The sequence below is a fragment of the Carlito syrichta genome, unplaced genomic scaffold, assembly GCF_000164805.1.
Source record: "Carlito syrichta isolate Samal-C Ts95f unplaced genomic scaffold, Tarsius_syrichta-2.0.1 Scaffold308142, whole genome shotgun sequence".
Classification (NCBI taxonomy): Eukaryota; Metazoa; Chordata; class Mammalia; order Primates; family Tarsiidae; genus Carlito; species Carlito syrichta.
The window spans coordinates 649342-676773 of NW_007252238.1; the positions used below are offsets into that span (position 1 = coordinate 649342).

General features: G+C 40.1%; 1 protein-coding gene and 1 pseudogene across 3 annotated transcripts in view; both read left to right on the forward strand.

Moving 5' to 3' along the window:
• Positions 1-27432, forward strand: part of ARHGAP10 (Rho GTPase activating protein 10) — a 345093-nt gene that overhangs the window by 125727 nt on the left and 191934 nt on the right. For all 3 annotated transcript variants that reach the window (XM_008065053.2, XM_008065054.2, XM_008065055.2), the window contains exons 5-10: positions 2112-2213; positions 8954-9064; positions 11326-11430; positions 20287-20416; positions 24098-24204; positions 26677-26771. In XM_008065053.2, the coding sequence (XP_008063244.1) occupies positions 2112-2213; positions 8954-9064; positions 11326-11430; positions 20287-20416; positions 24098-24204; positions 26677-26771 (650 nt within the window). The remainder of the gene's footprint in view (positions 1-2111; positions 2214-8953; positions 9065-11325; positions 11431-20286; positions 20417-24097; positions 24205-26676; positions 26772-27432) is intronic.
• LOC103267461 lies at positions 13813-14708 on the forward strand (annotated as a pseudogene).

Below are 27432 nucleotides of genomic sequence, written 5' to 3' on the forward strand. Positions count from 1 at the left end.
CCAGCCTGGGCAACTTGGTGAGACCTCGTCTTTACAATAAATCACAGTGGTTTATTATACCCCACAATTTTAAAATAAAAAAATTTGAAAGTTAAAAAAGAAAAAAAAAAAATCACAGTGGTATGGGTCTGTATTTCCAGCTACTTGGAAGGCTGAGGCGGAAGGATCGCCACCCAGCAGGTAGAGGCTACGGTGGCCGTGAGTGTGCCACTGCACTCCAGCCTGGGTGACAAGAGTGAGACTCCAACTCAAAACAAAACAAAAAGCAAAACAAAACAAAAAAAGAGAGTAACCACATCATATTAATACCTCACACTTTAAAAAAAATTGTAAATTCAAAAAAACCTAGGGCATAAGGAAAAATAAAGTCCCTCTATTTCAGCAAATGATTGACTATTAAGTAAAAGAGGTTAAAATAAAACTATGATTCTTTTTTTTATTTCTTACATATAGATGAACCAAAGGATCACAGAATTTTAAGATTGTTTTTAAGAATGAACCAGTACAAAAAGATCATGAGCTCTTTGATAAGAAAACATAGGTTCTGTGTGGTAAAATGGTTTTGTTTTTTTTTTTTTTTTTTGAAGTTGTGCAACTAATTGGCAAATAGGCTTGGAGTAGAAAAGGGAAAAGTCTAGTAGAAAATCTCTTAAAGGAGAAAAGGTCAAGAGTTTCTCCTCCATCGATGCGGGTTAATTTAGGGTCTTCAGGGGATCAGGCAGAGGACATACCATCGTCCCAGGTTCCCAAAACAGCAGTTCACAGCACACCATGTAGTGGAAAAAGTGATAACGCAAAGAAGTAGAGAACTAATGTGTTTTGTTTAACTTCTTTGCCTAGCTGGAAAAAGATTATACGAGAAAAGGCTGGAATAGTTCATTATTTTTGCTTTGAAAAATAGGGAGGAGAATGTTCCTTTTCAGGAGGGGTGGAGCGTTAGGGAGAATTTGAAGTTAATAGAAACATTTTGACAACATGAGGCCACGGTGTGTTCTCATCCATATTCAAAAATGTTTATTAAAAGTCTACCAAGTTGGCAAACAGCTTTAGAAATAGCCTGTCTTCTCTGCATTTAAACAACTGGCTACTCGTTTTCTCAAAAGAAACCCTATAACAAAAGAAAATATGTATGAGTTCTAGGAAGTGCCTGAGAAATGTTTGTGATGTTAACCCAAGGATCTCAGTACCAGTATGTCAGTGTTATTTTAGGTCCTGTTGACCTATTATTACATCTTCTAAATCGTGTTACAGAAATCACCAGTAAGGTTGGGGAAGGAGATGACATTTTTTGATCAGAGAATCTTATTATTATACATCCCTAATCCTAAAATCTGAAATAGTTTGAATATCCCTAATCCTAAAATCTGAAATATTCCAAAATCTGAAACTTTTAGAGCACCAACATAATGCTACAAGTAGAAAATTCTGCACCTGACCCCTTGATTTCTCTTAGTTCAGTGTACACAAGCTTTACTTCATGCACCCAATTATTAAAAAGATTGTATAAAATTACCTGTGGGCTATCCATATGAGGTGTATATAAAGCATACTGAATTTTGAGTTTAGACTTGTATTCCATCCCCAAGATACCTTATTAAAATGTATGCAAATATGTCAAAATCCAAACAAAAAAACCTCAATTTGGAACTATTTCTGGGCAGAGAAGCATTTCAGATAAGGGACATTCAACCTGTGTTTGTATCAGGTAGTCATGGAAGGAGAGCTTTTCCAAGATGTTTTTTTCCAATGGTATTTACCAAAGTTTTTTTTAAAGCTTTATGTTCTTCTTCTTATGTATTCTCTTTTGTTCTTTTTGTGAGGGATGAATGACATAGCATTAATTCTTAATGCTGATAAATATGAAGAATTGAGAAATAATATACACTTAGAAGTCCATTAAAGGAAAAGCCTCTTCAATCCCAATATTATCTTGATGATTAATAAGATGTAAGCTGGGCGCAGATATGTTTTTTAGATAGCTTTGTCACATTCAGTGGTCTTTGTTTTATTTTCCGATATTTTTCATATTTTGAACTTCCCAGTGGATTAACTATGTGTATGCATTTTTTTCCTGTTTAATCATAGTACTTTGTGTTTCTTTTGATTTGCAGGAAGAAAAAAAGAAGTTTGACAAAGAAACAGAAAAGAATTATAGTCTAATTGATAAGCATCTGAATTTATCAGCGAAAAAGAAAGACTCACATTTACAAGAGGTATTCATTTTATTTTTCTGTTAATTTGTTTTTGAAATTTAATATGGGACATGTGTCTTTAAAAATGTGCTTTCCTTTTGAAAACTTTTCATCTGGTATTATATAGAGATAGATAAAAGTGGACAAGTATTGTCATAAATTAAGAGAAAGGAGTTCTTGTGAAACAAGACACAAAAGAATAAATTTGTCTTAGAGCGATTAATTCAGTATGGATACTACTGTACTAGTAAAATTTTTGATTCTATGCATTCTTTCACAGGAACAATCATTTTAAACAGCGTTAGTGAAGAACAGATATATTATTTGCAGGAATAGATTCATTAATTGGCTTTCAGGAGTTCTTGAAGAAATGAATTTAATAAGCTCATATTCCATTTCACTTTTATTTGAAGGCCGCATTAATCTTATTTAATACTGAGGATTCAGGAGGTTCAGCTTCATTGGGAGGAGAGCATCTGTTTTACTTGTGTTAACAGACTCATTTATTTTGGAGGGAGACGTATGTAAGGAGAAAGGAATTTATATCTTATCTTTCTTTTTCTGTTTCTTTCCTACCATTTGTTTTTCTCACTCACACACTGAAATGGAAACTCAGTTGTTGACAATTCGGAACATGTGCTTTTATTAAAAACAATGTTGTTTGCTGTTAGGATCATGCCTCATCCCACACAAGTGATTTATTTATTTTTCTCATGTGTTTTGAAACAAAAAAGGAATCTGGGTAGAATGTACTACTATAATATAAACTTATCGGCATATCATCAACATGATGCTAACAGCATGACTCTGGTATTAACCCGGGCTATATTCAAATGTAAAATATGTAGTTGCAAACTGTGTGTGTGTGTGTGTTGTTCTGACATAATTTGCATATGACATTTTCTTTGGTCTCTCTGATACCTTTGACTGACATTTGGATGGCACTTGACAGTTTATAAAAGAGGAAGGTGCCTTTATACCCCTAATCCTCACTACAATACTTTAGGTAGGGCTCCATACTTTCCTTGTTCTCTGTTATGTAGAAAGCCATGTGGTTGTTCTGCATGCTTCCTTGTCTCCCACCCTCTGTTAAATGACAGCTGTTGCCTTTCCAGGCCCTTGTTCTTCAGGCTCGTGGCTTTCTACCTGTGTTCTCTCTTCTCTGTTTCGGTGGCCTCGAGAAAATCTTCAATGCCCAAGAAAATGTCCAACTCCGTTTCCCTTGTAATTAGAGATCTTATCTTAAAGGTTTCCGAGGCAAAATATTTGGCATCCTTGACCTTCCTCTTGCACCCCACATCTGGTCCCTTATCATGTCTTCTTGAGCTCCAGAATAGACTCAGATGTGGCCACCTCTTATGACCCCCCTCTTCTCCAAACCCTTACGTGATCTGCTTGCCCCTTCCCCCCAACCCCCAGGACCAGCATACTCTGTGCTCTGCACCATGTTATGCAGGGGTGTCCAACCTTTTGGCTTCCCTGGGCTGCATCGAGTAAAGAGGAATTGTCTTGGGCTGCACATAAATTTTATAATATAGTTAGTGAATATATGTAATAAGACTTCTTTTATTTCTTAAATATAAAGTTTTTTTTTTTTTTTTGAGTTGGAGTCTCACTCTGTCACCCAGACTGGAGTGCAGTGGCTGCTCCTGGCCACTGCAACCTCGACCTGCTGGGCTCTGGCGATCCTTCCGCCTCAGCTTTCCGAGTAGCCAGAATTACAGGCATATACTACCACGCCTGGCTGATTTTTTGATTAATATAAGTTTAAAAAAAATGATAACAATATAAAACCAGTGGGAAATACCTTGTTTTTGTAAAATTAATCTATGCATGTCTGGTTCTAGGGAAGTGGTCACAGTTCTTAGTGAGATCTCAAGGTGCTCGTCAGAAATGTTTGTGTGAATTTTGTTCTTCGTGTGCTTCATAATTGAAAACAATTGTTCACAAATAGTGATGTCATGAACGAGACGTGATTGTGAGCTTTAAAAATGGAACTATGTGTGGGGCCACGAAGAAAATAAATGCTAAAAAACACATGATGTTAGAAGATTTTGTGAGGCTTTATTACGAGCTATCCTGGGATGCATGTGGCCCGTGGGCCTTGGATTGGACATGCCTGGTCTAATGGCTACCTCCAGAGGCTCCAGGGCCCACCAGATTTTACGTGATCTGCTTGTCACCATGTTATTTGTTCTTCCTTCTGTGAAGTTTGCTATGTTGTCCAGGCTGGTCTCAAACTCCTGGGCTCAAGCATTCCTCTCACCTCATCCTCCTAAAGTGCTAGGACCACAGGCATGAGCCGCCAATCCTGGCCAAAGTATGTTTTCAACCCAGGTCCTCATGCCTCACGCCTTCCAGTACTCTCTAATTAGAGTCACTTTATTAAAATCTTTCCCTGACTATCTTATTTAGAGTATCCCTCTTAGTCTTCTTTGGTTTATTTTTATTTTTTCATATTCTTATAACTTTGTGGCATACTATGTATTTGTTTATTGCATGACTTTTCTTTCCCACTAGAATGTAAGCTTCTTGACAGCAACAGCATCACTTTAATCAGGACTCTGTCCTCAGTGCCTAGAAGGGTACTTGTCAGGGAGTAGGGTGCTTAATATATATTGAATGAACACATGGGAAGGTTCTTGTACAGTGAGCTTGGGCTCTGGCAATTTCATCGATCCCATAGATAATTAAACTGCAGAAATTGGAAGAGTTCGTAAAGAAGAATAATGTCAGTTTCACTTAAATTACATATACTTTCCTTTCTTGCTCTTCACATACATATAAACTCTCACTTGAAACAGCCATCCCTTATAATCCTGAAGGCCTTAAGAGAAGGAAGTTGGTTTTTTAAAGGGGAAACTGTTAGATGAGGATGCTATTACTTTTGGCAGTGGCTATTGTGTTGCTAATCTTTGGTGAATTGAGTCGAGGTGCTCAAGGGAGTGATAAAAGTTGCTGAGAATAGTCCTGAGCAAAATAGCTTGCACAATTCATTGTTTCCTCCTGTTTCCCATGAATGACAGGAGAGAATTGTGGCACAACCCGTGCTGGCTGTTGTGATAATTCTGTCACGACCCGCTGCTCCTGCAGTGCTGTTTGTTGGTCATAATGGCTTCCACCTCCATCCACACCCCTAAATTCTACTTAATAAATTTGTACTGTAACAAGTATTGGATATTTGGGAAAATTCCTTTTCTGTTGATTTTAGAAGTCTATTTTTCCTTCCTGAGTAACCCAGTGGTAATATTTCAGGATAAATGTGACTAGAGAAGTAGATTGTTGAAATAACTTGAGACGGATCTATTCTCCTACATACATATTTATGGCAACAATGGCCAGAAATTAGATGATCATCAATGGAAATTGAATGGATGTGAAAAATGAGTGACTTTCGCTTGGTGTAATAAAAGGTATAGCCATGGCCTTTTTGACTTGGTCAGTCTAAAAGGAAAGCTTTGTGGTAAGTTAGGGCTGTCGGGGACCCCCAGGATTCTGGCGGTGAATCACGAACCACATGGCACAGCAGTTCTGGATTCTTAGAGCATTGAGCAGGTCCCCACCTGAGAGCTTGTGAGAGAAACTGCTAAAGAGAAAAGAGAATCTACTAAAAGACAAAACCATCTTGATAAATTGGGTGCTGGTGTAGTCTTCTGGAAAGACCTTTCCTGGTAATATTGTGAAGAAACCACCCTTCTCACGTCTTCATTTTATTAAACACTGCACAACATTACAGTGTGTTTGCTGAGGTTTGTGTGTGTTCATCACTGGTGGCTGAACTGTCAAACTCTGGTTTTCGGAGGCACAAAATTATGATTCTGAGGGGTGTTAGGTAGAAATTCTCACTTTAGCTTAGTTGCAATCTTATTATGTTTTAAGATTTTTTTTCTTAAAGCATTTGATGCTAAACTTTTTAAATTGCATGTTAAATACTTCTCAAAAACTTTTGGTTGTAAAATATGGATAACAAAAGTTTTGAATTTACCATTTTCCATTGTAGAGTTCAGTGGCAGTAAGTACATTTTCACGGTTGACAGTCATTGCCCACTATCTATCTCTGGAACTTTGTTCATCTCCCCAACCTGAAACTCTGTGCCGGTGGACAGTGGCCTCCCTATTCGCCCCTCGCTGCAGCCTCTGGCAGCCACCGGTCTATCTTGTATCCCTGGGAATTTGATGATTCTAGGGGCCTCACCAAAGTGGTGTAGAAGTTTGTGTCTCATTTATTTCATTTAGCATAATGTCCTCAAGTTTCTTCCATGTCATAGCGTGTGTCAGAATTTTCCTCTTTTTTAGGGTTGACTAATGATCCGTTGTATGTATATGCCACATTTGGTGTATACATTCACTCATGTCATTAGACATTTGGATTGTTTCTACCTTCTTATCCATGTGAATAATGCTGCTGTGAATGAAGGTGTACAGATATATGTGAGTGAAGGTGTACAGATATCTGTCTGAGTTCCTGCTTTCAATTCCATTGGGTAGATACCTAGAAGTGGGATTGCCGGAACATATGGTAATTCTATTTTTAATTTTTGAGGAACCTCCATACTGGTATTTTTTGTGAGTCAGTGTCTCACTCTATCGCCCAGGCTGGAGGGCAGTGGCACAATCATGGTTACCATAGTCTTGACCTCCTGGACTCAGGTGATCCTTCTGCCTCAGCCTTCCAAGTAGCTGGGACTGCAGGCATTCACCACCGTGCATGGCTAACTTTTTGATTTATCATAGAGACAAGGTCTCGCTAAATTGCCCAGATTGGTCTCCAACCCCTGGGCTCAGGCAATCCTCTTGCCTCTGCCTCCCAAAGCACTGAGGTTATAGACATGAGCTCTGTCATACTGTTTTTCCAAGCATATACACCATCTTACTTCTCCTCACCAGTGGTGCACAAGGGTCCCAATTTCTTATATTCTTACCAACACCTATTTCTTTTTTGGACAGTAGCTTTTCTAATGGGTGTGAGGTGCTATCTTCTTGTGGGTTTGACTTGCATTTCCCTGATGATTAGTGATGTTGAACATCCTTTCATGTGCTTATTGGACATTTGTATATTCTCTCTGGGGAAATGCCTAGATAAATACTTCTAAGAGTATAGTAGCTAAGTTGGGAAAAATACTGCATGATGCCTTATAAGAATGGATTCTAGGCTGGGCGTGGTGGCTCAAGCCTGTAATCCCAGCACTTTGAGAGGCCAAGCTGAGCGAACTGTCTGAGCCCACAGGTTCGAGAACAGTCCGGGCAACTTGGCGGGACCTCATCATTACGATAAGTCAAAAAAATTAGCCAGGCGTGGTAGCATGTGCCTGTAGTTTCAGTTACTTGGAAGACTGAGGTGGAAGGAATGCCAGAACCCAGCGGGTCGATGCTTGGCCGTGAGTGTGTCACTGCACTCCAGCCTGGGTGATAGAGTGAGACTCTGACTCAAAAAAAAAAAAAAAAAAAGGGATTCTAGGACGGGAATTCTTTTGCCAGTGTCTTCAGTACAATTGTACTCTTCTCCCACTTCCTTTCTAGTTAGGCAAGAGAAGCTGGAACCCTTTTTTGGAATGGTCTCCTGACCACCTGGTGCCCCCTTTACTCCCAGGGGATCAGGCATTGTGAGGGCTTTGGAGTGTGGCTTGCGGCGGATGGGTGTCCAGCCTTGACCCGCCTTTGAGAGCCAGGTTCTTGAGATATGCCGCCATGGCTGCCACTTCCTACCTGCTGCTGTCACTCCCTGACCACTGTGGTGACAGGAATTTCCCCAACGCTCTCTCAGGCTGATTTTATTCTTAAAGGAGTTGTTCATGGAGATGATGTTGGTGTGATTGTGATTCTATGAAGTCCGACAATTCGGTTCACGAGTCGTCCTAGAAAAAGTGCTACATACCTCACTGCTGCCGAATATCACTATGGTTACCTTCAAAGGACTTCTTTGGGAACTGTTGCCGGTGCCTAGTCCACCCGTCAAAGCAATTTTGCAACTCTTTCTGGGAGGGCCATCAGAGCTGTTGTTATTTGTTGAGGTCTGACAATTAAATTTGCAAACTTGGCCACATGCGCTTATGTTGGCAGCACTGTACAAATAACTGTATTAGAACACCCTCCCTACTCAGCTGATCTGGCCCCAGTGACCTTTTTCTTTACCCGAACATAAAGGAAATATTGAAAGGGAGACATCTGATGCCATTCAGGACCTCAAGGGTAACAGCTCAGATGGCCATTCTAGGAAAAAAGTTCCAAAAACTGCTTTGATGGGTGGACTAGGCACCGGTGTCAGTGCATAGCTTCCCAAGGGGAGTGGTTCGAAGGTGATCGTAGTGAGAGGCAGCAATGAGGTATGTAGCACTTTTTCTAGGCTGACTTCACGAACTTAATTGTCAGACCCTGTATGTGTATGGTTCAGCCTGGCGTTTCAGTTGTGACTGAGGTGAGTTTTTCATGAAGAGAAAAGCCTGTTTGATCTTCCGTCCATTGGGGTCAATCTCAACATACAAGGCAGGGGTCAGCAAACCTTTTCTGCAGAGCATCTGACAGCAACATTTTCGACTTCTGGGGACCAAAAGGTCTGTGTTGCAACTTCCCAATTCGGCTGTTGTCTCAGGAAAGTAGCCACAGTCAGCACACACATAAATGGCCATGATTGTGCCCCAGTACAACTTTATTTACAAAAGCAGACACATAGCAGATTTGGCCTTGGCTGTATTGCTGACCTCTGATACAGAGTTTCACTTCTCACTCTCTCCATTTGACTAACCTCAGATATTTTAACATAGGCAGACGTCCAAGTGGAGCAAAACCGGCAACACTTTTATGAACTGTCTCTTGAATATGTGTGTAAGCTCCAGGAGATTCAAGAAAGGAAGAAGTTTGAGTTTGTGGAACCTGTGAGTATGACAGCAAGTTGTTTGCTAGTAGGTTTTTGCAATATAATAGAAGCATTTTTCTTCCCAGCTCTAATTTGTGGTTTATAGTTTACAGTTATTAGAGGCCATAGTGTATCAACATAGAGGAAGACATGACTGAAAAGGGTGGGCCGGGCGTGGTGGCTCAAGTCTGTAATCCCAGCACTTTGGGAGACAGAGGCAAGAGGATGGCCTGAGCTCAGAGATTTGAGACCAGTCTGGGCAACTTGGTGAGACCTCGTCTCTACAATAAATCCAAAAAATAAGCCGGGCGTGGTAGTGCATGCCCATAGTTCCAGCTACTTGGAAGGCTGAGGTGAAAGGATCGCCAGAGCCCAGCAGGTCAAGGCTGCGGTAGCCTTGAGCATGCCACTGCACTCCAGCCTAGACAACAGAGTGAGACTCTGGACTCAAAAAAAAAAAAGAGTGAACACAGGTAGCTGTGAAGTCAAGGATTCCTCTCTAAGTCGGTGGTTCTGAGCTGTATTTGCACAGCAATATGTAATGAATATTATTCCTGTTGTCTCCTGATCTCAAGGACTACAAGCACTTGTAATTTCTGCCATCTTGATATATTGACCCTTTAGAAATTTCTCTGAAAGTAAAATCAGAAGGTAAGTGATAGTAGGTTGTTTATGATATAATCTTTATTCAAGTTTGTTTCTAAAGCAAGTGCACCAGTTCAGACTTTTAAAACACTTATTTGTGACATGAATTCTAACACAACTCGCAATGTTTGTGACAAGCTAGGTTGTATAGCGGTATATGGAATGTTTGAAGGAATTTTGTAAGCATTTCCTTGTGCTTATATTAGAAACACATGATTTCTGTTTGTGATTATGTATATGTTTTCTAGCTAATCACACGTTAAGAGGTAGGTGTATATATATATGAATATATGCATCTTAATCAAAATGTAAAGAATATTTCACAGTGCGGGTAAGTTGAGAAACACTGGAATTCATAATGTAGACATTTTTGTGTTCTGTTTTTTTCTTAAGTTGCTTTATTGAGATATAATTCACACACTATATCATTTGCTTGCTGTGTGCGTGAGTTTTGGAACCAAAAGGCAGGTAATGATTACAGTAAGTCCCCTACATATGACCCTTCCAGTTGCCAACTTTCAAAGATGCGAACATGACTGTTTTATGTATTACTTATCTCCACTAGGTGGCAGTATAGCCTGTTAAATACATACAGTACTACCTAGGCTAACTTTTTGGGCCTAGTACTATGTACCTAGGCTAACTTTTTGGGCTTAAAATAAATTAGACTTACAAATGTGCTCTAGAACGGAACTCATTCGTTTGTATGTTACTGTAATTAAAAATTAGCATTCAAGGAGCTATGGTCTAGTTAGAGTAATAGAGTTAACCTAAATTAAACAATTAGAGAAAAAGTAGACCTCCTTAAAACTACTTTATAAAATAATAATTATGATCTGCATTTATTGGGCAATTTACAATGTTCATTTATCATTCAAGTAATTGTCCTAAGTACTGTACTGTAGTCATGCATTTATTTATTCCACAGAATAACTCAATGCAGAGGTACTTTAATTATCCTGCTTAGCAAATGAAGAAATTGAAGTAGAGAATGTTTTTAGTAATTTTCTCAAGGTCCCCTAGCAAGTCATTGGGAATGGACACTGCTGGCCCTTGGATGTCAGAGCCCCATGTTATGTACCATCATACTGTGTGGCATTCTGAAGAAAAGAAATTTCAAGATCTCACTTATTTGTGGGGCTTAGACAGCAACCCTTTAATTAAGGGGCAGGTTGGGAGTTGGTGGAAAACGAAGGATTTAATTACCAGCCTGTGTCTGCCCTGGGCAAGTCACTGAGCCTCTTGCCCCACTGGTTGCCACCGGAGAGAGCCTGAGCTCTTTGAGTCAGTGATTTTACTTTCTTACAGAGTGTATCAACCTACAGCAACAAGATTTCAATTATAAATAAATATTGAGATTCTCTTGGTGAAAGAGGACAAATGAGTGACTTAGAACTCCACTTTTCCTGTGGAACATGCTACGAAAATTGTCTCATGGCTATGATATTTAAGAAAAATAGCATGGCTCGTTTTCAAAAAAGACCAATGAATGGATAATGTGTACTTAGGTTTGCTAGAATACGAGTGACTTCTTTTTAAATATTTTACATCAGTGGAGTAACAGTGAGATGAGGGGGAAATTGTTGGCTGTTTAAGTTTTATTGTGCTAATGTTCCCTTTTCTCCTTTATCTCAGATGCTGTCATTTTTTCAGGGGATGTTTACTTTCTATCATCAGGGCCACGAACTTGCCAAAGACTTCAATCACTACAAAATGGAACTACAGATCAACATTCAGAACGTAAGGAAATGGAAGCCTTCTGGTACAGATAACAAGATGTTTGAAATACCTATTTTTCGTTTACTTGGCGTGCGAAAAGCCTGAAACTAAGAGCAGGCCGATCTGTGGGTGCTGAGAATCTGAGGTTATGTTGCCACCTTCTGGTCAGTTCCATGTGTGACAAAGGGCTGTTCAAGCTAGTTAAGGCACAGGAAATTCTGCCACCTGGCGGCTCTTCCTGCACTTCCTGGGACAGTTCTGAGGAGGGATAATCTTCGTTAACTCTAAATCAGCTATATATGAGACAGACAGAGGAGCACGCCACTGAAGACTTAAGGCATTTACATTATGAGGAACTAAATTTCTTTTGTTAACTGTGCATCTTAATTTTTTTTTTTTTTTTTTTGAGTTGGGGTCTCACTCTCACCTAGGCTGGAGTGCAGTGGCATGATCACAGCTCACTGCAGCCTCGATCTGGGCTCAGGCAATCCTCTAGCCTTAATCTCCTAAGTAGCTGGGACTACAGTTGTGCACCACCATGCCCGGCTAATTATTTGATTTCTTGTAGAGGTGAGGTCTGGCTATGCTGCTCAGACTAGTCTTGAACTCCTACGCTCAAGGGATCTTCTCGCTCTGACCTCTCCAAGTACTAGGATTATAAGGCATGAGCCACCGTGCCTGGCCTGTATTTTGATTTTTTTATTCCCAGATAGACTTATAGTTCAAGTGGGGTTTTCTCTACATTTTATGCATATTCACCAATGCATTGGTGCTCATAGTTATTGGTTTTTATTATTTTCTTTTGGAAAATATATGCTATCTGTCATGTCTTGGATAAAGAGATTTAGGAGAATTTTATCTATTAGGCAGGATGCTGTATGTGATTTTTGTGCAGGGGGTGGATCATTTTCTCAACACTTTAGTGGATCCTAGAATTATCCTAATTGAAAAGCTTATTAGAGTATGTTTAGCTTTGTTAGAAATTGAGCATGATAGCTTTGTAACACACTCATAGCATATACTACAAAATGAATGGGTAGGACTCTCTGGTGTTCATTACCTGCCTTTGGTTTCTTGAAAAATTAGGAGTTGAGCATGTGTAGATTTTTTTTTTGCATATATTGTTTCCAATTTTTTTCTTTATTCTTCCTTATACTTAGGGATGGACATGATAAAAACCTCTTGTTTTTGTAACTTATGTAGAAACTTTTCTTTGTAGATTCTTTGGGCTTTCAGGTAGGCTAATGGTCATAGAGTCCTTGAGTAGACATTTTTTCTTTTCCTGCTGCTGTTGTCTCAAGGTAAGTGAAGAGAGTTATAAAATACGTGGTATGACTATAATGAGACAAAATTGAAAAATCCAAAATGTACATGTGGCGATTACTTCTGACCACCTCAGAGTTGTCCCTGTAGTCAGTAGAATATTTACTCCAATAATGACATTTTTCAGAATACTTTTGAAGGCAGCAGAACACAGTTTTGTCAAAGGAACATTTGATAGTTTCAAAGATAAGATTATAATTCTGATTTTTTTTTCCTTCACTCATTGGCTATATGAGCTAGAAATTCAGTTTTCTGTCTAGACCTCTTCTGTCAAGTTGAGGGCTGGCCCGGATAACTTACAGGCAGGACTGCGGGGACCAATGTGAAATGAAAAAAAAATGGGGCCCCTTATTAAGAATTAATTTGAGTTTCAGGACAGAAATAGTAGGGTATTAAACCAAGTAGGATACTTCTGAGAACAGGGCCCTGCCCCTGGAGCCAACTTTACCTCAAGCCCTGAGGTGAGGTGTGGAGAGACATCAGGCTCCTGGGGCCTTTGGTGAAACTGCCCCTGCATAGCTTACTTATGTGTGGAGGTACGGTTTTTGTTTTTATTTTTTGTTTTTGAGTTGAGGTCTCACTCTGTTGCCCATGCTGGAGTGTGGTAGCATGATTCCGGCTCACTGTAGCCTCACCCTCCTGGGCTCAAGCTACCACACCCAACTAAGTTTTTGGACTTTTTGTAGAGTTGAAGTCTGACTATATTGCTCAGGCTGGTCTCGAACTCCTGAGTTCAAGGGATTCTCTCGCCTCGGCCTCCCAAAGTGCTGGGATTACAGGTGTGAGGCACCATGCCTGACCTGGAAATACGTTTTTAACACACCTCTGGGGAAGAGGGCATCTAGTTACTTTACAGAAACCAAAATAATTTCAGAGAGATACCTGTTTAGATGGGAATGAGCGATACTTTGTCATGAAATCTTACAAACAAAACTTGAAGGTGTCATTCGAAATGTTTCCCAGGGCGCCTACCCCTCTGGTCCTGCAGCGTGGCCCAGTCACCTTTTTCCCCACCCTGGCTCTCCGACCACTGCTCCCAGCTCTAATCATCCACCACTGAGGCGCAGCCTGCAGCACAGCATGGATCCTGCTGTCATAACTGCCCTCCAGTGCCATGTTGCAAAGCAGGGCCTGCTGGGCTCCTGGGTAGAATTGCACTTTTTTTTTTTGAGTTAGAGTTTCACTCTGTTACCCAGACTGTAGTGCAGTGGCTGCTCCCGGCCACCACAGCCTCGACCTGCTGGGCTCCGGCGATCCTTCCGCCTCAGCCTTCCAAGTAGCTGGAACTACAGGTGCGAGCTACCACACCTGGCTAATCTTTTTTGATTTATTGTAGAGATGAGGTCTCACCAAGTTGCCCAGGTGGGTCTCAAACCCGCGGGCTCAGCCAATCCACTCACCTCAGCCTCCCAAAGCGCGGGATTACAAGCTGAGCCACCAAGCCCAGCTAGAATTGCATTTTAGTAGTAATGAGAATGGGAGCAGTGTTCCAGCCTCAGTTTCTGTTTATAATGATGACATGGAAAAAAAATACTGCTGGTTGAGCAGCAAGAATCTGGACAAAGTAGCTCCAAGAGTTCTCACTGTGACAGCCCACCTCACTCACAAACACCACAGGATACTAACAGAACTTCTGAAATAGACACCCATAGCATTGGAGAGAAAGTTCCCAGTCCGAAGAAGATTACATTGAGAGAAGGAAAGAAGTTGAAAGCATCTTGAAGAAAAACTCAGACTGGATCCGGGATTGGTTGAGTTAGCCAGAAAACATTCCCTGCGAGGAGTTCCTCTTTAAACACCCAAAGCGCACAGATACTCTCCGCATGAGAAACACAAGTGTTCTGAAGAAAGGGGGTATATTCTTAGTGGAATTTCTAAACGTGTTTCTTCCGTCTCTGCTGCTGTTTCATCTGCTGGCCATTGGATTGGGGATCTATATTGGAAGGTGCCTGACAACCTCCACCAGCACCTTTTGATGAAAAATTGGGACCGGGCTTGGTGGCTCAGCCTATAATCCCTGTACTTTGGGAGGCTGAGGCGAGTGGATTGCCTGAGCCCGTGGGTTCGAGACCAGCCTGGCCAGCTTGGTGAGACCTCATCTCTACAATTAAAAAAAAAAAAAATAGCTGGACATGGTAGCGCACACCTGTAGTTCCGGCTACTTGTAAGACTGAGGTGGAAGGATCGCCCGAACCCAGCAGATTGATGCTGGGGTGGCCATGAGCATACCACTACACTCCAGCCTAGGTGATGGAGTGAGACTCCAACTAAAAAAATAAAAATAAATAAGTAAAATAAAGGATTGGAATCTGACTTTGTTTAAACAGTGGGATTCTATCTGAGCTTGCACCGTAGCTAACTGAAAAGCAGTTAGGGTCCTTGGGTGACTGCATAACTTGTGTTCACTTGCTCTGTAAATGCCGCATTCCTAATTTAGTGAAATGAAAGAATAGACACTAAAATCATGCTGGCCTATAATTATACCTATGGGATCAATTAATAAGCATGCCAGACTGCAACAATTTCTTTGGATATTAGAGATAAACACCTAAGTATAAGTTTTAAGATACTAGTCATGACATATATAGTATCTTAAAAATTAACAATAACCTTAATTCAGTTAAAACACTTTATATTTCAAAAGAACGAATGACATTGATGTTAAAATCACTACCCTAAGGGGTTTGTCCAAAATATTGTGGCCTTATTCACACTGTTGTAGAAAATACTTTTAATTGAAATGGATGCAGGTTGTCTACTAAAGACTATGTGTAACTGTGCTAACTGTTCTTTATAAGAAACAAATAGAAGCCTAGGTACAGCTGCAGCCTCCACTGTAAGGTTCATACAGTAAGCTGTTCTTGGTTTTGCAATGGAAGGACTTTTTCAGCCTTCACATTCGGTTTTCTGTTGGAGGCACATCCTTATTATCTCTTATTCTTCATGCCCTTAGATTGCCGAATTTAATCCTATCCTTTGTGCCCAACTTTTGTGTGCTCTCAAAATCAGCTTTGATGCAAGCAGATCTGTATTTACTTTAAAAGACTGGAAATGGAAAAAAAAAATCTTTGTCAAATCCTTAAAAAAAAAAGTTTCATAGAATGATCTGGTTAATATCCTTGACATACTAAGAACTTACATAATGGGCAACAACATTCATTTCCTCTAGAGAGATGGGCAAACAACAATTTACTGAAAATAATCTTTTTTCTGTATCTTTCTTGGACTTAAGGAGAGTCTTCCATACATTTTCTGAAACCCTCAACCTTTTCTCCAGATATTCCTCTCAGTTTTATTCTGACTGTTTGTGGGGCTGGCCCTGCAGTTCTCTCTAGTTCTTTCTCTCTGCCTCAACTTCAGTGTTTGAGAACACTGGGTTTAGTATTGTTTTTGCTTTTCACCTTCACTTTTAGCTAACTCCTTTCTCTTCAGAAATACCAGCCGGGCTCGGTGGCTCAGCCTATAATCCCGCGCCTTTGGGAGGCTGAGGTGAGTGAATTGCCTGAGCCCGCGGGTTCGAGACCCGCCTGGGTAGCGAGACCTCATCTCTACAATAAATCAAAAAACTAGCCGGGTGTGGTAGTGCGTACCTGTAGTTCCAGCTACTTGGAAGGCTGAGGCGGAAGGATCGCCGGAGCCCAGCAGGTGGAGGCTGCGGTGGCCGGGAGCGGCCACTGCACTCCAGTGTGGGCGACAGAGTGAGACTCCAACTCAAAAAAAAAAAAAAGAAATACCAGCACTTTTGACACACAGGTCACTCATTCTGTATCATCTGCTATACCTCAGTGATGCTATAATTTACTCATTTATTGACCATTCTTCTCATTCCCTCATGATGTCAGTTTTAATTATAATAAGGGGAAGATACCAACCATATAAAACAACACGCTGTTGAACCCCCCCCAACTATATGTTATCCTTTGTGCTGTGTATATTTACGTATTTAAGGAAATATACTCTAATGTTAACACCACATCTTAGTGTTAACTATCCCTGGGTATGACTTTATAGATCATTTTAGTCAATATTTAGTATTTTATTATAGTAAAAAATTAAATAGCAAAACTATTTTATAACCAGAGAAAATGTAAAAGTTCCTTAAAAGTGAAAACAACCTATTTTTCCTCCCATCTTATTACATCTGTTCTGTTGTAAAAATGGCTAGACTTTTTTTTTTCTTTTTTGAGAGATTCAGTCATCATTTTCTATAATCTAGAGGAATACATGGAAAGCAAGAAGGTAGCAAGATGGCTTTTAGAACGTAGATTTTCCAGGAGAATGGAAATTGCATCAAAATGAAAGAATGTTTTAAGAAACTAATGTTAAATCTTTGTAATCTCTATCCCTGGAAGAATGTGGGGAAAGGAAGATGAGAATAAAATTCTTCTGGAAGGAAATATAACGTGAGAAATTTTAGAATTCACGACAAGTCCCTAGAAGATACCAAGAATGGCTAAGAAGTATTAAGAATATGAGTAAAATATTTTTATTACAATGTTATCATGAAAATAGGATGCCAAAGCAATAAACTTTTTTTTTTAGGAGATTAAGGTGATTACATCAAAATATGACTGTAGTTTTTTTCAGAGGGGATTATGGTTACTTTTTATTTTTATTTATTTATTTTTTAAGAGACAAAGTCTTGTTCTGTTGCCCAGGCTGGAGTCATTGCTCACTGCAGCCTCAAACTCCTGGGCTCAAGTGATTTGCCTCAGCTTCCCTAATAACTGGGACCACAGGTGTGTGCCACCACTCCTTGCTAACTTTACTTATTTCATTTTATTTTTATTGTAGAGACGGGGTCTTACTATGCTGCTCAGCCTGGCCTTAAACTCCTGGCCTCAAGTGACCTTCCCACCTTCGTCTCCTGAGTTGCTGGGATTATAGGCATGAACCACTGTACCCCGCTTGACTTTTTGTTCTGTTTATGCCTCTGCTTTTTGGCCCCAAAATAGGACAATGTGTGTACTATGTGTGTTCTTCTCTCTGTCTTATATAGCTTATTTTTTTAGATTTATTTTTTCACAAATCATAGGTTTCTTAAATACATAGATAGATGCAGGCGTAATAATACGTTTTTGTGTACATAAATACATGTGTGTATATACAAAGTCCACCTTTGAACAACGTAGGGATTAGGGGTGCGACCCCCTGTACTGTCAGAATCTGCATATAATTTTGACTGCCCCAGAACCTAACTACTAATAGCTTACCGTGGATCCGATACCATAGTTGATTAATGCAGATTTTGTGTTTTTATGTATTATATGCTGTAATTTTACAATAAAGGAAGCTTGAGAAGAGAAAATGTTACTAAGAAAATCAAGAGCAACCCTCTTAGGTCCCCTCCTGCTGTGGGAGCTTTTCTGTCCTCTCAATAAATCCTGCTTTTCTAAAAAAAAAAAAGAAAAAAAAAGAAAATCAAAAGGAAGAGAAAACAGATGTACAGTTTATGATGTGGAAGTGGGTCATTGTAAAGAACTTCATCCCTGTCTTTGCACTGAGGAGGCTGAGAAGGAGGAAGAATGTATGGTCTAAGTGTCTCAGAGGTGGAGGAGATGAAAGAAAGTCTGTGTATCAGTGGACACAGTTCATACCTGTGTTGTTCATGGGTCACCTGTGTGTATATACATTTCCTAAGTTGGCCTGCTGAGAGGACTTCGGAGCAATGGTACCTTCTTAGTGATGAACACGTTGTGCCCAGATCTTGGTTTTCAAATACTCCCTTCTACTAGAAGGAACAAGGGCTCCTTTGGAGAAATGACTGATTTCAGGAACAGGGAAGTATTAGGTGAACCTGGGATACCCTATCGGACCAGAAAGTAAGAAATTGCCCAGAGACTTGAGGAGACATGTCAGAAGACGTGGAGGCCGGTTTGAGGATCTGCAGGTGCTCACATCTAGGATCATTTGAGTATCAACACGAAGAATGGCATTATTGGATATGTCAGTGGTTTAAATAGACATGTGTATGCGCACACATATGTGATGGCTTCTCTACATGTGTGTGTATATTATACGTACATATGGGAAGGATTAGAAGGAGTCTCAGCAGAATAAAAAGAAGGGGAATAAGTTCAGGGTGAAATCACTATAAGATGAGGACAAGACAACCTGCAGACGTGAGAGAGAGGAAGAAGAGAGGGAACCGGTCATCAGCAAATGAGTTCTTAGACTCTTTGCAGCCTTGGACTTTCTTAAAGTTCATAAACATAAATTTTTAAATTTTTATTTTATTTTATTTATTTATTTATTCATTTTGAGTTGGAGTCCCACTCTGTCGCCCAGACTGGAGTGCAGTGGCCACTCCCGGCCACCGCAGCCTCGACCTGCTGGGCTCCGGCGATCCTTCCGCCTCAGCCTTCCAAGTAGCCGGAATTACAGGCATGCGCTACCACGCCCGGCTGATTTTCTGATTTATTATAGAGATGAGGTCTCGCTGCTGAGGTGGGTCTTGAACCCGTGGGCTCAGGCAATCCACTCACCTCAGCCTCCCAAAGGCACGGGATTACAGGCTGAGCCACCGAGCCCGGCTAACATAAAGTTTGTTAAAGCTTAAGTTTGTGTATAAAATAAACTTCTGCAGATAGGTTTTTTCCCCCGTTTTCCAATCTACATTTATCAGACTCTCCTTCCTCCTAGAAAAATATGTGCTGTTCTGCCATTTTTCCACTTGCAGGACCCTCGGCAACCTCTTTTATTGTAGGGAGGAGAGAGGAGAAATTTCAATAATAATTTTCCATCTCAGCTCCTCCACAGTTTCCCATCAGCAGTTTTTCGGTATTAATACAATTATTTTTGAGTGTGGATGAAAGAAATGTCCAGGAACTCGGTGATGCTGGCTCATCACAATTGCTGGGGTAATTCTGTCACTTCACCTTGCATATATGTTTTCGGTGTAGCTGTTGGACAGATATTGGCATCCCAACTCTCCTGGGTTTCAGAAATGTTATTTGTCTCTTCAGATATCACAGACACCATTTGTAGGTGAGACTTTTTTTCTCCCCCCTGCTTCTTTCTTCAGGGAAGAAATGTCATTTTCAAGCACAATTACCATGAACTGGAAAAACTGATTACTCACATTTATTAGTTTGCAAAAAAAGAATTAAGTTTTTTCAGATTCTGAATACTTACAGATTGCTAATGTCTTAGTAACAACTTGAGTCAGATTGGTTGTTGCAAAATAAACATTTTCCAGGTAGATATTTGATGACTTTTTTTAAAGCTAACATTAGTTATAGTGTGAGGCTTGAAGGCAGGAATTTTTATGTTGGATACTAGAATTATTCATGGTGTTAGAAAGCTTTAAAAGTAAGTAACCTCTTGTTACTTTGGCTTATATTTTTCTATTCACTGTTTTGCCACTATTTTATTTTCTCTGTAAATGAATCTCAATGAGGAGACACATTGGAAAGAGTGGGGATCTTTTGAGACATTTATAAGAAAAGTTATAGTTAAAAAATTTAATCTTAGTTATCCAGAGACTTTAAAATGTGCATGAGAAAACTAATATGAGAACTTAAAATTTATGTCTGTTTTTTTAATCCATTTCAGACACGGAATCGATTTGAAGGAACAAGGTCGGAAGTGGAAGAGCTTATGAACAAAATCAGACAGAATCCCAAGGACCACAAGCGAGCAAGTCAGTTCACGGCCGAAGGCTACCTGTATGTGCAGGAAAAAAGTAAGGGGCTCTCATGCAGTGGACTGCATGGCTGGTGACAAGCCCAAATCGTTGAAAACTCTGCTGTTCTTCTTGTCATTACAGTGGCATTTCGGGACGCTGTTCCGACTACTGTCTTTGCCCCCTCCATCCTAGAAAGTGTATTCTGCATCTTTGGGGGGAAACACATTTCTGCTCTGGAGAGGGTGTGGTGAGGTTAGAAATGGCGGTGAGCAACCTGCTGTCTAGACACACCACTCCTCTTATTCCACATGAAGTTCCCAGAAACTTCTTGTAAGGGAGCCGGAATTTGGTGTAAGCCCGAGGGTGATCCCAAGTGACATGGGTATTACCTTTTTCTTCTTTGCCTCCACCCCATCTTTATCACCAACACACGGGTGTACACACATGCATAGATTCATACACACCCTCCTTGCTCTGGCAATCTTTCCTTCATCACATGTCAAGAGGGACATAGTTCTCTTTTTCCTTCACACATGTCTCTTGCCACCAATCTGAGACAGTTGGCTTTTACTGAAATGATCAGGAAGATTGCAGAGGACTATAAAAAATATTCCTGCATGGCATCCTAACTGACTTCATAGTCTTGCTGCTGTCTTAGTGACATATAGTACGCAGGGTGTTTTTATTTTGAAAATGAAAGGACCCGTATGTTTTTCAAACTTTGATCAGTCTGGTCTTATTTTAGCAGCTAAGCACTTGCACTTGACTTCCTCAACCCAATTGCTAGTTAGTGGAAAGGATGAGGATGGGAAATGTGTCTGTGTTAACTGCTTTTGTCCCTTTTCACCCTTAACTGTAATTAGGGTGCTTTGCAGTTTTCATTTCATTAGGTAAGTGTGGATGGTTTATAGGACTTTGACACGGACCAGTTTAGTACTAGTGGGTACTCAGAGAACAACCACATGGTGTGTGTGCTTTGAATTGAGGTTGATGGTCTATGTAGTCAGCGGGATGGGTGTATTTTTTTTTCCATTTTGCCCTTATTTAATCTGGAATCTCATAGCCTTCACTTCTCATGAACAGCTGTTATGACATGGCAGATCTCTAAATTTCTCTCATACTTTATCTTTCTAATCTCAGTTTTAAAAATTGAATTGGAAGGAACTCAATTAAAATCCAGGATAGAGTCTTGAGAGTGTTAGAATCCTTCATATTATGTACCCAAGTGAAACTCACAGGAAGTTTTAATTTTTAGAGTCATCATTCCTGCTTAACTATTGGCTTTGAATGACATTGACTTGAGACTAGATGGGAAAGAAAACAAGAACATAAACAGCAGTGGCAAAGATCCTTTTTCCATTTACTGTATGCCTGGCACTGTGCTAAACTCTTTTTTCTTTTTCTTTTCTTTTCTTTTTTTTTTTTTTGAATCAGGAGTCTCACTGTTGCCCAGGCTAGAGTGCAGTGGCATGATTATGACAATCACAGCTCTTGGTAGCCTCAACCTCCTGGACTCAGGCGATCCTTCCTCAGCATCTGTGTATCTGGGACTATAGATGTGTGCCACCACACCTGGCATAGAGACGAGGTCTTACTATGTTGCCCAGGCTGGTTTTGAACGCCTGAGCTCAAGCGATCCTCCCACCTTGGCCTCCCACAGTGCTGAGATTACAGGCCTGAGCCACCATGTCTGATCTAAACTCTTTATAAAACTTGTCTCCTTTAACTATAAAACAACCCTGTGGAGTATAAGGTACTATTATTATCCCATTTATCAGAGGAAATGGAGGTGCTGAGGGGTGAATAGTGTTCCTTAGATTAATACAGCTGCTAAATGCTGGAATTGCCCATCTGAAACTGGAATCTGTGTGCTCTATCCCATAAATTGCTTGATGGGCAGGTGTGGAAGAGCTTCCTAATCTCTGTGCTCAGAGCTGCTTGGGTAGGAGCTGGTGGGTGTGAAAGGAGGGTGAATTAAGCAGGAATTTAAAGACCTTGATATTTAGGGCCAGAGACTCTGATTTGAGGTTTGGCTCTCTCACTACTCAGGCATTTGGTCTAAACTTACGTTTGTTTAGATTAAACAATGATATACCATCCTCTTCTCAGGTTTTTTTTGGGGGGGCGGTGGACGAGGTATAGTCACTCAGGCTGGAGTGCAGTGGTACAGTCACACTCGCCTCAGCCTCGACCTTCTGTGCCCAGGTGATCCTTTTGCCTCAGCCTCTGGAATAACTAGAATTACAAGTGTGTACCACCAGGCCTGGTAGCCAGGAGATTGAGGCTACCAAGAGTTGTGATTGTTGTAATCATGCCACTGCACTGTAGCCTGGGCAACAGTGAGACTCCTGACTCAAAAAACAAAACAAAAAAAAGAGTTTAACACAGTGCCAGGCATACAGTAAATGGAAAAAGGATCTTTGCCACTGCTATTTATTATTATAACTGGAATTACAAGTGTGTACCACCATGCCGGACTAGTTAAAAATTTTTTTTTGCAATGTCACGTAGGCTGATCTCAAACTCCTGGGCTCAAGCATTTCTCCCGGCTCGGTCTCCCAAAGTGTTGGGATTACAGGCATGGGTCACCATGCACCTTTTTTAGTAGTAAATGAAATATTTGTGCATTATTTCTGTGAACCATAGAATTTTATACAAATGCTAGTTATTTATAACACACATGCCAGTGGTTCCTAGATTCAGGTCTTTGGACTAATGATGGTCTGAGATAAAATTTATTATGGTTTAGTAATCCCTTTTATCTCTTTCCCCCTCCCAAATAATGTCTTAGCTTCTCTTAAAGCTGAAAGCATTCCTTTTAAGTGAGTTCTTTTTTCCCTCCTGAGTTTTTTAATTTGGAAGCCTTGTTTGCTTGTTTGTCTATAAAACTATGGTGATACTAGATGCTAATTGCTCTTTTAAAAATATCAATACCTAGTTTTAAAAAAAAGTCTTTAAGGAAAAAATTCTCAACCTCTGCTGGGGCTAACTTTTAATTTTCCGTGATTAGACTTTTACTGGCATGTGAAATTCCAGTTGCTAGGTACCTCTGGCATAGACCACTGTGCTGTAAGCTCTCATGGGGTACTGCTGACTTAGCAAGGGTTCAAAAGGGCTTCAGAGAATGTTCTGGTGCATAAGTGAACAGTCACCACTATTGAGTCTTAGATTTTTTTATTCTTCCTACTTTGTTTCTAAAGCTTAGCTTCACCATCATCAGTAAGAGCAGGTGCTTACCAGGATGCTATTGGTTGGTGGGCAAGAAGCACTGGGTGGATTTTTACACTAGATGCTTCTGGGCACTGTGATTCTACCCTTCTGTCATTTTGAGAGGCCAGGGTTGAATCCAAAACCATCACATATGTTAGATGGAACTTGTGAAACCCTGGTGAGCTCTTTATACCTAGAAACAAACAAAAAGTAGAGTTTAAAATTAAGAGATTATCAGGTATGAGATAACTGTTGGTCTTTCTAGCAAATTGTTTAAACAGTGTGCTTTCAGATCACTTCTAGCTCGATGAAAATGTCTTAGAATTTTGTCTTAAAGTATCTCCACGGGTCTTATGTTCCTTAGTTTTTCCCTTTTTGTTACAACCAGCAATATTGCTGATTTGTTTAATTGAGTGTGTTAGTTTCTGCTTACAGGTTTTTTTTTTTCTTTCTTTAGTAATGTGTTTGCAGCTCTGCATATCTGCTTATATATGAGGGAAATTATAAAGTTCTGTTTTTTTGTTGAAGGGCCTGCTCCGTTTGGTTCCAGTTGGGTCAAACACTACTGCATGTATCGGAAAGCAGCCAAGAAGTTCAACATGATCCCATTTGAGCACAGATCTGGGGGGAAACTTGTGAGTGTTTGGTTTTACATGGAATAGATTTTATTATATGTCAGTGGTAGTGTTTGAGGGTGTCATTTGAATAGTTTATATTGTAATGGTGTATATTCACTAATGATTCATTTTATTTGTCTTTAGTATTAAAATCTTTGTTTCTAAATGAAATAGGCCAGAAAAGAGAACAGTTTATGTATTTTCTGAATTGCTTACATGAGTTTTTACACTCATGTTTTTTTTAAAGTGAGCAGCAGAATTCTTTTATGTCACTATTATTGGCAGATCAAGATAATGCTTATAGCAAGCTTTCATGACTCAGTGGTCCCTTAGTATTTATACAGGAGATCTGACTTGCACAAATGTAATCATAGCCTGAAAACATAAAGTAGAGTGATCTATAATGAATTTTACTGTAGCTCAGTTTAGCCTAAAAAGTTCTTACTTAGGTATTTGACGTTTAGTTAACTACTCTTCTCAAAGAAAAAACAACAAAGGAAAGTGCAAAAAGACTGCAGGAGTTGGTTGTCTAGAAAAGGTGATTTTATCAAAAAATTAGCCAGGTGTGGTAGTGTGCACCTGTAGTTCTGGCTACTTGAAAGACTGAGGCAGAAGGATCGCCAGAGCTCAGCAGGTCAAGGCTGCAGTGGCCGTGAGCCACCAGTACCCTCCAGCCTGGGCAACAGAGTGAGACTCCAACTCAAAAAAAAAAAAAAGAAAAGAAAAGGTAGTTTTAGTATGTGTTTTAAATAGAAACTGTAGCTCATAACAATAATTGATGGTCTGGAGACAAAGCTCTTCCCACCAATATTGACCATAATTGGTAACACATTTTAAGCCAGCAGGTTAATTCTTGCTTACCGACTGGGTGGGCATAGTTTTGCTGAGGTGAATGCAGTTCTTTTTACATATACTATAATTCTTCCTGAAAAATATTTAAATCAGCCTGTAATGAAAGCACATTTATATAATAATGAAATGGACCTAGAAAATCCGAGTCACAGAGAAGAGGAGGAAGTAAGGAGATCACTGTTTTTTTTGTTTTTTTTTTTTTGAGTTGGAGTCTCACTGTCGCCCAGACTGGAGTGCAGTGGCCGCTTCCGGCCACCGCAGCCTCGACCTGCTGGGCTCCGGCGATCCTTCTGCCTCAGCCTTCCAAGTAGCCGGAATTACAGGCACGCGCTACCACGCCCGGCTGATTTTTTGATTTATTGTAGAGATGAGATCTCGCTGCCCAGGCGGGTCTCGATCCCGCGGGCTCAGGCCATCCACTCACCTCAGTCTCCAAAGGTGCGGGATTACAGGCTGAGCCACCAAGCCCGGCAGGAGATCACTGTTGAAGGTTAAGATTGAATGTCGAGCTTGAGCCTGAATTTTCTGCCAGAACGAATCAAGTCCTATGAAATTTCTGCTTAGTGGTATCTCTCTATTTTAGCCTCCAAATAATAATAATAATAAGTACATTTTGAAATATAATAGATGTCTTGAATTTTGTATATTTGAATGTTTGGCTAATATTATTTAGAGATCTTTGTAGTCTAGAAAATGTTAAAATGTTCTAGAAGTGTCATACTTTGTATAGTTGTTCTTTACTGAACACCTGTATTCCTGATTGCAAATTAAGTAAAGATAAATTCGGAGTAATTCACTTAGGAAAGAAAAAAACACCATAGATTGTTTCTAGTTCTAGAAAATCACAGTACCTGATCTTGGGCCCTTAATGGATTTTTAGGTTGATCCATAAGGAATGACAATTTTTGTAGGCCAAAAATGGTCACATACTGACTATGACATGGCATAACAAAATAAGAAATAAAAAAAAATTCACTCTTTAAAAAAGAACTTGATGTGAGAATAACACATATTCTAGCATCAAAAACTATACTGCTAATCTACCTTTAAAAATGAACATTGATATAAAAAAATTAACATTGAGGCCAGGCACGGTGGCTCAAGCCTGTAATCCCAGCACTTTGGAAGGCCAAAGTGAGAGGATTGCCTGAATCCAGGGGTTCGAGACTAGCCTGAGCAACTTGGTGAGACCTCGACTCTATGATAAATTAAAAAAAAAAATTAGCCATTCATGGTGGTGCATGCCTGTGGTTCCAGTTACTTGGAAGGCTGAGGTTAAAGGATCACCTGAGCCCAGCAGGTCGAGGTTGTGGCGGCCATGAGCGTGCTGCTGCACTCTAGCCTGGGTGACAGAGTGAGGCTCTGACTCAAAAAATAAATAAATAAAAAATAACATTGATGTGGTTTGGTTTAACGTTACTATAATCAGTAAGATCTAGAAAACTTGAACAGGAGAATGACAAAAACAATTACGATTTTAGGCTCTAAATATTGTTTGAAGAGACTAGTTTGAAAGAGAGTAGGGTAAAGAGAAGGGACTTAAAATTTTAAACCTTGGCTACCCTCCCACTAGGGTGGCTATGTGTATTTGTGCTTATACCATAGTTTTCTGAGAATGTTTAAAATGATTTCTTGCAGGGGGATGGAGAGGTGTTCTTTTTGAGAGAATGTACCAAAAGGCATACAGATTCCATTGACAGAAGGTTTTGTTTTGATATAGAAGCTACTGACCGGTAAGTGCCTGGAATTATTGGACATGATTAAAGAGTCATTTTAACATGATTTAGGCCAGGCATGGTGGCTCATGCCTGTAATCTCAGCACTTTGGGAGGCTGAGGCGGGAAGATTACTTTAGCCCAGGAGTTCGAGACCAGCTTAGGCAACATAGTGAGGAGATCTCGTTTCCTCAAAAAATAAAAATAAAAATTAGCCGGCTATGGTAGCTCACGACTGTAGTTCTGACTTCTCACGAGGCTGAGGCAGAAGGATTACTATTACTGGAGTCTAGGAGATTGAGACTGCGTGAGGTGTGATCATGCCACTGTACTCCAGTCTGGCTGACAGTGAGTCCCTGTCTCACAACCAATAAATAAATAAAAGATGATTGAATAAAATGGAGGTCATATGTAACTGTGATTTCCATGGCCTGAAAGAATGTTATGTTGTTACATTTCTAGGCTATGTATTATTCAGTATAAGCTGCTTGGTGTTGGTCTCGAGGGTAAGCTTTAGGGTGATAGTTTTATCTTGGCTGAAGTTTGGAGTTAACCTAACCAGTGTTGTGATTTGAAAATAACCTTGGAAACCAACCATGCTGCTCATTGAAAGTGGACTGGATAAAGAAAATGTGGTATATTTACACAATGGAATATTATGCAGCCATAAAAACCCCCA